The sequence below is a fragment of the Camelus bactrianus genome, chromosome X (genome assembly GCF_048773025.1).
Source record: "Camelus bactrianus isolate YW-2024 breed Bactrian camel chromosome X, ASM4877302v1, whole genome shotgun sequence".
Lineage (NCBI taxonomy): Eukaryota > Metazoa > Chordata > Mammalia > Artiodactyla > Camelidae > Camelus > Camelus bactrianus.
This window is the reverse complement of record NC_133575.1, coordinates 117,375,451-117,386,566: the sequence shown is the minus strand read 5'-3', so window position 1 is coordinate 117,386,566 and position 11,116 is coordinate 117,375,451. Positions and strand designations below refer to the sequence as shown.

The 11,116-nt window shown below is 54.7% G+C and overlaps 2 protein-coding genes and 1 non-coding gene across 4 annotated transcripts; 1 reads left to right on the top strand and 2 right to left on the bottom strand.

Annotated features, from left to right (window-relative positions):
* The first annotated feature begins 945 nt into the window (after window positions 1-945).
* DNASE1L1 (deoxyribonuclease 1 like 1) lies at window positions 946-5,674 on the top strand. 2 transcript variants are annotated; one of them, XM_074358841.1, is made up of 8 exons: window positions 946-1,085; window positions 2,760-2,935; window positions 3,270-3,358; window positions 3,443-3,529; window positions 4,625-4,725; window positions 4,844-4,956; window positions 5,037-5,285; window positions 5,365-5,674. In XM_074358841.1, exons 2-8 carry the CDS (start codon window positions 2,918-2,920, stop codon window positions 5,509-5,511), a joined length of 804 nt encoding a protein of 267 aa, XP_074214942.1. In that variant the 5' UTR covers window positions 946-1,085; window positions 2,760-2,917; the 3' UTR covers window positions 5,512-5,674. The 2 variants fall into 2 exon arrangements, with proteins under 2 accessions (XP_074214942.1, XP_010962372.1); XM_010964070.3 differs by having other exon boundaries at window positions 2,736-2,935.
* Window positions 5,675-7,315: 1,641 nt separating this feature from the next.
* Window positions 7,316-9,845, bottom strand: RPL10 (ribosomal protein L10). Its single transcript, XM_010964071.3, has 6 exons — window positions 9,700-9,845; window positions 8,852-8,910; window positions 8,656-8,763; window positions 8,345-8,483; window positions 7,607-7,769; window positions 7,316-7,526 (listed from the first exon to the last, which is right to left on the bottom strand). Exons 1-6 carry the CDS (start codon window positions 9,720-9,722, stop codon window positions 7,374-7,376), a joined length of 645 nt encoding a protein of 214 aa, XP_010962373.1. The 5' UTR covers window positions 9,723-9,845; the 3' UTR covers window positions 7,316-7,373.
* On the bottom strand, window positions 7,814-7,948 carry LOC123619480 (small nucleolar RNA SNORA70). Its single transcript, XR_006728096.1, has one exon. It is a non-coding gene; the product is annotated as a small nucleolar RNA SNORA70 (small nucleolar RNA).
* Window positions 9,846-11,116: the final 1,271 nt, after the last annotated feature.

Below are 11,116 nucleotides of genomic sequence, written 5' to 3'. Positions count from 1 at the left end.
GGCTATTGTAAATAATGCTGCTGTGAACATTGAGGTGCATGTGTCTTTTTGAATTAAGGTTCTCTCTGGATATATATATCCAGAAGTGGGATTGCTGGATCATATTATAAGTCTATTTTTAGTTTGTTTGAGGAAATCTCCATGCTATTTTCCATAATGGCTGCACCAGCATAATTTTATTGATTAAAAACTCTTTTCCAACCTTCTGCTCATCACCACCCCCAATCCACTAGCGTGTAGGTCCTGCCAGCGGGGACATTGCCCTGAAGACCGAACTACAACCATCCAGTGAAGACCCATTGCCCGCCCACAAACCCCGCCCGAGTCCCCCACTTGTCCCAACAGCGACAGTATAGGACCCCACAGGGCACTGAGCTGCCCGCTCTCTAATCTCCTCTCGGGTACAGTTCTTCAGTCCGCCCTTGACTTCCACCACTATGGTCAGTTCCAGCGCGGATGGTCGCTCACTTTGGGTATCCAGAGCGCTCGGGAGTGTGCAGCCACACTGAGGCCCGGCCTGAATACCTGGAGAAAAGGCTCTTGTTCTCGGGGGTGCCCAGGCTCGCTGCGGGGCTTCCGTATGCCTGGCTCGAGCTCCAGCTCCGGCGTCTTCCCCAGCAGATACTGCCTGGAGGCGACCGGGAACAGGGGCTGACCGCTGGGCCTGGGAAAGCGCAGAACGAGGTTTGCACTCGGGCGCCAGCTCCTCCTTGCCGCGCGCCCTTGGCACAGGCAAACTCTGACTCACAGGTCTGTCATCTGCCCAAATCCCCCTCCCGCCGGGCCTCCACGCGTGCCCAGTCCTAGAGGCCGCGGAAGGCGGGGTCTGGTGGGAAGGTGGGCGGGCAGGTCGTCTGTCTCCAGGCAGGGCGCCTGGCCTCCCAGCGGGCGTCGGGGCGGAGCCAGGGCCGCGCCTGCCTGCTGGGAAGGGTGGGGCGGCCAGCCTGGCCCGGACGGATGGGTCAGGATGACAGCCTGTTCCTCTTTTTCACTCTGGTCTCTGCCCAAGCAGGCGCAGCGATTCCGTGGCGTGTCGCGATCCGCTTACAGCAGAGGCAGGCGTGGAGACAACCTGGTCTGCACAGGTATGGGAGCCCACTGGACAGAGAGAAGGAGGAAGTTGCCCTCAGCCTGGGGGCGGGGGGAAAGGGGAAGGGAATCCCAGGGCTCTGGGCAAGGCCTGGTGTTGGAAGCCCCAACCGGCTTTGGGCTGAGTTTAGGAACAGTCACTGTCTAGTTCTTCCCCTCCGCCCTCCTGGGAACCCCTGGCCCCAGAGCTTCCCAGCCTGCCGTGCCCAGCACAGGGCTGCCCAAATGTCCACATCCATCCCAGAATAGGGCACCAGGGCAGGGGACCCGAACTAGCATGAATGACAGAACAGGTGGCTGGGGAGAAACGGGTATGGAATCCAGTCAGGAGAGTGAAGGACATACACAGAGACACGATGACAGAGACAAAGAGGAGAAAAGAGAAGAGAGACCGAGCCAGACAGAGGCATGCAGAGCCTGATGGAGGCAGAAAGTCAGCCCAAGGGGAAAGGTGACAAGGTACCAGGGAAAACCAGGCAGACAGAAGTAGAGGGACTTATGTCTCTAAGCAAGAGCAGCACCAACAGTGAGTGCAGCGACGGGCTGAGCCCAAGACAAAGACAGACTGAGAGAGACGCTCAGGAAGATGGGGCTCCAGCTGGTAAGATGGACAAGTAGGTCCAGTGGTCGTGGGACTTGAGAGAGGAGCCCCATCACGCACAGCAGTGTGGTGATTTGGTGTATTCAAGATCATTTTAGATGCATATGCCCTTGAACCCAGCAAATATACTGCTGGGAGTTTGTCCTAAAGACATCTCCCAAGTGGGGAGAGAGCTTGAAGAGATATTGGTACAATCACTTTCTTCATAATGAAGATGGTCCTCCTAGTTGTGAATGGTGGTGAAAAGTTGGAATCAATGCTAAGGTTGAACCCTTGTGCACTGCTAGTGGGAATGTAAGATGGTGCAGTCACTGTGGAAAACACTATGGCAGTCCTCAACAAATATATAAGATTATTATATGATATGATCCAGCAGTTTCACTTCTGGGTATCTAACCAAAAGAAGTGAAAGCAGGGTCTCAAAGAGCTGCTTGTACAGCTGAGTTCGCAGCAGCATTATTCACAGTAGCCAAAAGGTGGTAGCAACCCAGGTGTCCATCGATGGATAAATAACAGATAAACAAAATGCGGTCCATCCATACAGTGGGCTGTTATTTAGAATGAAAAGGGAAGGACATTCTGACACCTCTGACAACACGGATGGACCCTAAGGACAGTGAAATCAGCCGGTCAGATGCAGACAGACACTGTAGATTCCACTTCTATGAGGTCCCTAGAGAGAGAGCGGGAGGGTGGGGGCCTGGGGCTGGGGGAGGGGGTTCATGTCTAACGGGGACAGAGTTTCAGTTGGGGGAGATGAAGGGTTCTGGGGATGGACGGTGGTGACGGCTGCACAACAGTGTGAATGTACTTCATGCCGCCGAACAATACACTTAAACACAGTTAAAACGGTAAATGTGATGCTGTGTGTAATTTACTATGATCAAAAAGAATGAGCTTGAGCCACACATGCTGATGTTGGAAGCAGTCCTCAAGGGAGAAAGGCAGGGCATCTGTGATGCTGGCCTCTCTGGGAGGTTGGTGCTGGGCAGCATGGTGAGTGTCACTTTCTCTGTCACATATTACCATGTCCTTCTGGAACTAGAACTGAGTCTGACTGGAACCACAGTCTAGGGCAACCTGGATTCCTCTGGAGGGTTCCAGCAGTCCGGACACAGCCATGCACTGCTCCTGCTCCTCCTCTTGGCCAGTGGGGCTGAGGCCTTTCGCATCTGCGCCTTCAATGCCCAGCGGCTGACGCTTCCCAAGGTGGCCAGGGAGCCTGTGATGGACACCTTAGTTCTGGTAGGTTCATCACTGGAGGGAAGCTTTGCCCCTAAGGACCATGACCCCAAGCCCCTCACCCTGCCTGACAAGGGGCATGCCCCAGAGAAGAGAGGACATCAAGAGACACAGGTGTGGATGTGTGGAGCACATTCCTTCCCCGTCGTTGGCCTCAGTCTCCTCCTCTGTAAAAATGGGTGCAATGTGGTGGGGATGGCATCCAGCCTTAACCCAGGTCCTTTCTAGCCTCAGTGCTCTCTTGAGGCTGTAGCCAGAGTGCCAGTTCCCCAGGGGCACCACCCCTCTCCCAGGGCGCCTGGCATTGAGTGGGGCTGGCCTTTCCGGTGTCCTGCAGATCCTGGCTCGCTGTGACATCATGGTGCTCCAGGAGGTGGTGGACCCGACTGGCAGTGCCATCCCCCTTCTGCTTCGAGAGCTCAATCGGTGAGGAAGGCTCTGTGGGTATAAACTGGGCCCCCAGCCCCAGAACCACAGGGCTGCTGATCCTGGATTCCCCTTTCCCGGCAGATTGGATGACTCTGGGCCCTACAGCTCCCTGAGCAGTCCCCTGCTGGGGCGCAGCACATACAAGGAGAAGTATGTGTACATCTACCGGTAAGGACTGGTAGGGACCAGGGCAGACGTGGCGCTTGGCCCAGTGTGAGATGGTGCAGTTGTCCCAAGGGGGGCTCTTACCTTCTCATCACCCTTTTCCTCCTCAATGGCTTTATTCTGGGATCTTCCTTCTCTATCCCAGATGGCTTTGGTGCCCACATGTCCCTACAGCGGAAGGCCTTCCTTCTCCACGCACAGATGTGGGGCCCCTCTGCCTCTCTGCTGCGGAAGCCACTGGGGCTCAGGGCGAGGCCGGCCCCCTCCTGGGGAGTGGCTGGCTGCAGCTGCTGGGAAGAGGCAGAGCCGGTTTTACAGAAACAGCCCTAAGTCCCTGGGAGGACAGCCCGGGGGAGTCAGGATCAAGACGCCAAGGGTGGCAGTAGTGGAAGGAGACCTGTTTCCAGATACAGATGAAATTATGTAATGTCTAGAGTTCACTCCTAAGTGATGGGGGAACCAGAGATACGTCCACAGAGGAATGCTCACAGCAGCACCACTCTTGACAGGCCCAAAGCAGAAACATCTAGTGTCTATCAGCTGATGACTGGATAAACAAAAGGTGGTCTCCATACGGTGGGATATCATTCAGCCTAACAAGGAGTGAAGTACTGAGCCATGCTGGAGCATGGAAGAATCTGGAAAACCTATGCCCAGGGAAAGAAACCAGATACCAAAGACTATATATTATTTGATTCCATTCATATGAAATGTCCAGAATAGGCAAATCTACAGACAGGAAACAGATTGGGGCCTCCAGGGGTGGAGCGGGAGGGGAATGGGGACTGCTAATGGGTGTGAGTTTCTTTCTAGGGTGATAAGAATGTTCTAAAATTGATTGTGGTGATGGTTGCACAACCTTGTGTGTGGACTGAACACCATTGAATTGTGCTTTTTAAACAGGTGAATTTTACAGTAGGTGAATTATCTCAACTTTTTTTAAGTTCTAGACAGAAAGGCTAGGAAGGCTGTGCCCACATGAAATGGAGCTGCTGATGGAGGGCCCCCTCCCTGAGTGCCAGCTCTGGTGTTGGCACTTGCAAACCACATTCTGTGACACAGGGCCGGGCCGCTGATTTTTGTCCCTTGGTCCACTAGGTCTCACAAGACGCAGGTCCTGGATTCCTATGTGTACGATGATAAGGATGACCTCTTTGCCCGGGAGCCCTTTGTTGGCCAGTTCTCTTTGCCCAGCAAGGGTAGGAGAGGGGGGAAGGGGGGTCTGGCTGGTCCTAGCGGGGGCTCGGTCACCCAGAGCAGACTGGGCAGAGAAGGGCCAGGAGTAGGTGGGAGCCCCCTGTCCCTGGGGCCTTGCAGTCCTTCCCAGCCTGGTGCTGGTCCCGCTGCACACCACTCCGAAGGCTGTGGAGATGGAGCTGAATGCCCTGTACGACGTGTTTCTGGATGCCTCCCAGCACTGGCAAAGCAAAGTACGTCTGGGCAGACTGTCTGGGAGGAATGGGGAAAGGATGGCCGGGTGGTCAGGCCGGACTTCTGCTTCCCTCTCCAGGACGTGATCCTGCTTGGGGACTTCAATGCTGACTGCGGTTCACTGACCCAAAAGCGCCTGGACTCCCTAGTCCTCCGGACGCAGTCAGGCTTCCAGTGGGCGATTGCGGATGGGGTGGACACGACAGTGCGGGCCAGCACCCACTGCACCTACGACCGCATCGTACTGCACGGGGAGCGCTGCCAGGGCCTGCTGCGCTCCGCAGCTGCCTTCCACTTCCCCCGCAGCTTTGGGCTCACCGAGGAGGAGGTAATGGGCGAGGCCAGAACAGGGTCACAGGGAAGCCCCCCAGCTGCAAGACTGATGCTGTGTCCCACTGCCCCCTCAGGCCCTCAACATCAGCGACCACTACCCTGTGGAGGTGGAGCTGAACCGGGCGGCGCACAGGCTGCCGTGCCTCAGCCTGGCCACGGTGCTGCTGCCATCGCTGCTGCTGCTGCCACTCTTGCCCCCACAGCTGGGCCTGGTGGCCTGAACCCACCCGTACCTGCTGCCCAGCCCTGGGCGATGCTGCCTTCAGGACTCAAACCCGGGGGGAGGGTTAGCTCAGGGGTGCATGCTTAGCCCGCACAAAGTCCTGGGTTCAATCGCCCGTACCTCCGTTAAAAACAAATAAAAATATTAAAAATGAAAAAAAATGAAGGTTCCCCCCCACAGAAAAGGACTCAACCACCCCACTGCCCACCTCCGCTGCCCATCCTGCCCAGGGCCAAGGCGGCTCCTAAGGGGCTTCAAGGGCAGCCCTGCCCCATCGGAAGGAACGCAAGCCTCTCCTGCCTTTCCTTCACTTTGCCTTGTGTTCTTTGGGTGGGCCTGTGCCTGACATTAGATTGTGGAAGGGGAAGGCAGATGCCCTGAGGCTGGACCCATGCCACCCACTCTTCCCTCAGGTAGCAGTGACTAAACACAGGCTCCAGGGCAGGGGACCAGAAGATGGCTCTGGAGGTGATCTTGGCTGAAGGGCAGGGCTCAGAACAAGGCATCGCAACAGATTGAGAGTTTATTGTATGACGAGAAAACCCATACACACTGAGAACAACCATACACACTGAGAACAAAGTGCTAGGTTGGAGAGAGATTACATATTACATGTGTAGATATGCCATCCTTTTTATCCTCACAGGATTCATATGAATAAATATTAAGACCGCAGTAGAGACAAGGATGGAGATAAGCGGTTTACACACACACACACACACACAAATTAGCAGACTACAGGAAGTTTAAGCTCATTGAGATCCAACTAGCTGCCAAAAGCCCTGGTCTGTCAAGCCCACCAGTGCTGTTAGGCACTGCCTTGGAGGCTGCTTACCAAGGGTACAAGTGGACACAAAATATCTACAGAAGTCAGTTACCATGTAACTGTAATAGCTATTGTGTGAACACATGGTCCCCCAGGGAGAGGGGCTCCCGGGTAGGCTATATACCTGTTAAAATGACAGTTTAGGTTGTATCACAGAACCCCTCCCTCCCCAACTCCATTTTCCAGAAAACAGTACAGTAAAGACAGCTAGACAGCTAGTGGGACATCAAGGCCTTTTAAGTGCAAGTTATTATCTGATTTAGAAGCATCTCGAAGTGAAGTTGTCCTGGACTCACGGCCTCAGGCCATCCCACAGGGCCCAGCACTCTGGGCCTGAGCTGCTCCTGCAGAGCAGCCAAGGAACACAAGTTGGTTCCCCAAGATGAGGAGGGTCCTACACAGAAAGGTCTTGTTGCCAAGCCCTACAGCCATCTCAGCCACAAGAGCTGCTGCTTGTCAGGAGCCCTGATAAGGGGCCTGGGAATGAGGCCCTAGAAGGGGTGGTGGGTTAGGGTCAGGGCAGTGGGTCAAGGTTTCCTGACAGCTCTGGAAGACAGGGAAATGCGGTCAAGCCCAAACATGTTTACTCAGGGGTTACTGATGGCCCATCCTGAAAGGTGACAATATGGCCAGGACCATGTCCGGTCTCCTTTCTTCCCATTTCCAGTGGATGCGCCTATTCTTGTCTGGGACCCTTGGAGAAGAGGAGCCTGGGGCCAGCATTAGGCCACAAGCCCTCTCAATACCCAGGGTGGGGCACTTTATTAAGCACCATGCTCCATGGAGACTAGAACCTACAGCCTCAGATGGAGTCCAGGTTTCAAGGATGTAACTGAGAAGCTGCTAGTTCTGGTTCTTGTTTATCACCTCACTGCCTCTGCTAAGTACTAGTTGGCCAGCCTCGTTATCACCCTTGTTCTGAAGAGAACGGACCCAGAGGCTCCCCACCCACTATGAATCCAGAGGCAGACAGATGGACAGGAAAGTAGGATTTATTGGTGGTTGTGAGGAAGGAGGGAATGGCGCCAAGGCTCTCATGAGTGCAGGGCCCGCCATTTGTCCAGGGGGCCACGATTCGGGATGTATTTGACCCCGCAGCCATCTGGGATGAGCCGCTTTTCTGCCACCATGTTTTCAAATTCATCTGCATTAAACTTAGTAAATCCCCACTTCTTTGAGATGTGGATCTAAGAGAGACAAAAAGCGTATCAGAAAAACTGAGAACTGGGGTAAGGAAAGGTGAGACCTAGGCTGCAGCGCTACTGACCTTCTGGCGGCCGGGGAACTTGAACTTGGCCCTGCGCAGGGCCTCAATCACATGCTCCTTGTTCTGCAGCTTGGTGCGGATGGACATGATGACTTGGCCAATGTGGACCCTGGCCACCGTGCCCTGGGGCTTTCCAAAGGCACCCCGCATACCCGTCTGGAGCCTAGGTTGGGGACAGTATGCCAGACATGAATGTCCACCGGAAAGGGCTGTCTCCAAGGTCCCTTAGGGCAACCCACACAGGCAAACAGGCTGCATACACTACCGAGGAGAATACTGTTTGCAGCCATTGCACACTGGGCCCCACAAGGAAAAGAGCACAGTCGGCTTAATTGACTGCAGAGAACAGAAAGCCCCAAAGTGGGCGAGTCAAAGTCCTTGCAGGTGCCACCGGGCTTATCTGGAAGCCCTCTAACCCATGACCACCTCAACTACCTGCTGGCAGGCACCTGTCATTAGACTCAAAAAGGAGCACCCCCCATCAGAAGCACCCCCCTCTATTGTAGCCCAGAGGTATGGTGCCTTTTGTTTGTTTCTGGGACTTGGTTCTGTTCATCTGTGCAGTGGCGGAAGTATCCACTGAATGGACTTGTTGGCCCTTGCCCAGGCTTTGCTATGGGCAGTTGAGCCTGTGGGGCCACCTCTGTGCCCTGGCTGCTGAAAAAAACCAAGTCCAACCTGGAGGCTTCAAAGTATGGGAAAACATCTGAAAAGGCTGAAACTCAGGACTCAGCTCACCTGTCAGCTCCAGCACAGGACAACATCTTGTTGATGCGGATTACGTGGAAGGGGTGGAGCCGCACTCGAATATGAAAACCATCTTTGCCACAGCTTTTCACCATGTACTTGTTGGCACAGATACGGGCAGCCTCCAGGGCTAGGTGGGAGGCAGAAGGCAGCACAGTGAGACAAGGTGGCACTTACCAGGAACATCAGTATTGGTAGGGTGAGTTTTGTGAGGCTCATGATTGATGAACTGATAACCCCAGTGCAGGGCATTCTAAGTCTGGCTGGGGACCAGGTATGATTAACAAGGAATCCCGCCTCACCTTCAGAGGAAAGCTGCTCATATTCATCTGACACCATGTGGCCACAGAGTGGGAACTCATCCACTTTTGCCTTCTTCCGCCCCAGGTCAAAGATGCGGATCTTAGCATCTGAAAATAATTCTCAGTTAGTGTCTGTGTGGTGCCATAAGCAACTGAGTCAGTGCAGCCAAACCAGTTTGGGAGTTTTCCCACTTACCAGGGACACCTCGGCAGAAGCGTGACTTTGGGTACGGCTTGTTCTTACAGTACCGGTAACTGCAAGGGGGGAAAAAACCCGAGTTTGCAGGGCCTCACAACAGAACTCCACGATAAACACACTGACTGCTTCCTTAAGACCAAAGGGGGACTGAGGGGAGGATGACACGTCACTCTCTAACCTAGTGTCCATTCCTGGAAACTGGTGCTAAAGCAAGATGTGGCCAAAAGTTAGGACAACCAAGACAGAAGCTTACAAAAGCAAAAAAATACCTTCCTTGGTCGCCTATTGGATTTTAACTTCCTATAATCAAAGATTTTGAAACAAGCTTTTCCAGTTTAGTAACACAGCTCATGCCATCCACCTAAAGACCTTTGGGCACGAGGTATTAAAACCAACTCTTAACCACGTGAAGAGCTCCCGGCGCCCCCTGGAGGGCACACAAGGCGGCTGAGCCAGCTTTCCCGGGACTGCCCTTGGCGCCCAAGACCACACAGCACGTCACGGAACGGGGATGGTACACAAAGGCCCCAAGGCCATCGAGCCTGAAAAGGCAGCGAGTTTCCAAGACAGAAGGCGGGATACAAGGTGGACATCGCTTGTAACTCAAAACTGGAGCACCATATGCAGTCTGGGGTCAACTCGCCACTCCAACAAAATGGGGGAAGCGGTAAACACAAATGGAATAAACGAAGACCTAAAGAGACCCGGAAGGTATTGGGGGAAAGGCCGACTCTGTTCACAGGACAAGAAAGCCGCACTAGGGAGACCCAACCCCAAGGCGGCTTAAAGCCAAATGCAGTTCTCCCTTTTCCCAGCAGCGAAAACTGCATAGATTAGGCACTCACCACCGGGCGGGGCGGCGGCCCATGGCGACACCAGGATCTTCTGTGGCTGCAACGAAACAGAAAAAGTCGGAAGAAAAGACGAAGACAGGCCTCAAACTAGGGTAGAGAAACACCAAGGACACGTATCAAGCCAGAACCCAAGACTACTCACCGCGCGGAAGCGAAAGAGGCGCTCCTACCTCTGAGCATGCCTTATATAGGCGGCCAATCTTAACGCGTAGAAACCATAGAGTCTGGGGCTAGGGCAGGTGGACGCTCTGTCACACTTTCGGACCATAGATGCAGCGGCGTTCTGCGCCTGCGTGCTGGCGCGGGTGGCTACATGCGCAGAACAGGGAGGCGGCTGGGTACCCTACTGGGGGCGACCAGCTGGCGAATGGAGCGTCGCCACATCGGCGCGGGGAGTCCGCTTCCGGCTGGCCATCTTGGGCGTGCAACTCTTGCCCAAGGCTTTGCCGTAATTGTGAAACACGTAGGTTCCTAGAGTTAAAAGAAGGAAAATACTCCGAGTGGTGCTCACGGTGGCCGCGCGCGTGTTTCTGGGGGTCGCGAGGCCCGGGACACACCCTCTGTGCCACCCCCTGCGTCCCAGAGCCCGGCGGGGACTCGCCATGCTGCAGAATTTGCCCGCGTTCCTTTGTGGACCTGGAGGCCAGGGCGGGAGGCCCGCCCCCGTCCCCCCGCCCCCGTCTCCCGCCCTAACCAGAGAGTCCTGAGTCTACTTCCCTTTGAGCCCTATGCCTAGTCCCGATCCCTGGAGGCCGGGGGCGTGGCCTGCGCCAGCCCCAGGCGGTCTGCGGCCTCCCGCTTGAAGTCGCCTTAGAGAAGCTGTGACCAAAATCCAGGTCCGGGGGACTCCATGAGCACCGTTGAGCCCCCCTGACCAGGCAGAGAAAAGAGGTTATACTCCCCAGGGTGACTTGGAGAAGGGGAAAAGAAGGGTAGTAACCCGACCTAGATGGCAAAGGACCACTGTCACTCCTCCGGCCGCGCGCCAGTCCTGGCCGCTAAGAACTGCCTTGATCCCTGCTCCTGGGGGCTTCCACCATCCCAAGGACCAGAACGTGGAACGCCCCCTCACGCACAGTTCTTTCCCCGCCCACTATATTACAGAGCCTGAGTATGCCTCTGATATGCTTTGAGTTAAACCACGAATCCTTCCCCCCGCTGCCAAGAATATTATACAGAGAAGTGTACAGTTAGTGCTCATGTCACAAGGGATCTAAGTGTCTGGCAGAGGTGTCAAATGCTTCTGGAGATGGGGACAGTAGGAAGGTAATGAAGACTTCCATTGTCACTTGGCAAGTGTGATACACCTGTTCTTCTCCAGGACGACCTGTCACTTTAGTGAATGGTTCCTTTAGGAAGGTTCCAGAAGATTTGTGGTGTACACTCCTCCAATTCCCTTCCCAGGGAG

Excerpts from the sequence above, each read along its gene's own strand:
- DNASE1L1 (XM_074358841.1), top strand. Across the intron at positions 3,530-4,624 it reads AAGTATGTGTACATCTACCG|GTCTCACAAGACGCAGGTCC; the intron begins GTAAGGACTGGT and ends TTGGTCCACTAG. Across the intron at positions 4,726-4,843 it reads GTTCTCTTTGCCCAGCAAGG|TCCTTCCCAGCCTGGTGCTG; the intron begins GTAGGAGAGGGG and ends GGGGCCTTGCAG.
- RPL10 (XM_010964071.3), bottom strand. The coding sequence starts at position 9,722 with ATGGGCCGCCGCCCCGCCCGGTG. Across the intron at positions 8,911-9,699 it reads GGCCGCCGCCCCGCCCGGTG|TTACCGGTACTGTAAGAACA; the intron begins GTGAGTGCCTAA and ends CCCCCCTTGCAG. Across the intron at positions 7,770-8,344 it reads TCCTGTGCTGGAGCTGACAG|GCTCCAGACGGGTATGCGGG; the intron begins GTGAGCTGAGTC and ends TCCCCAACCTAG.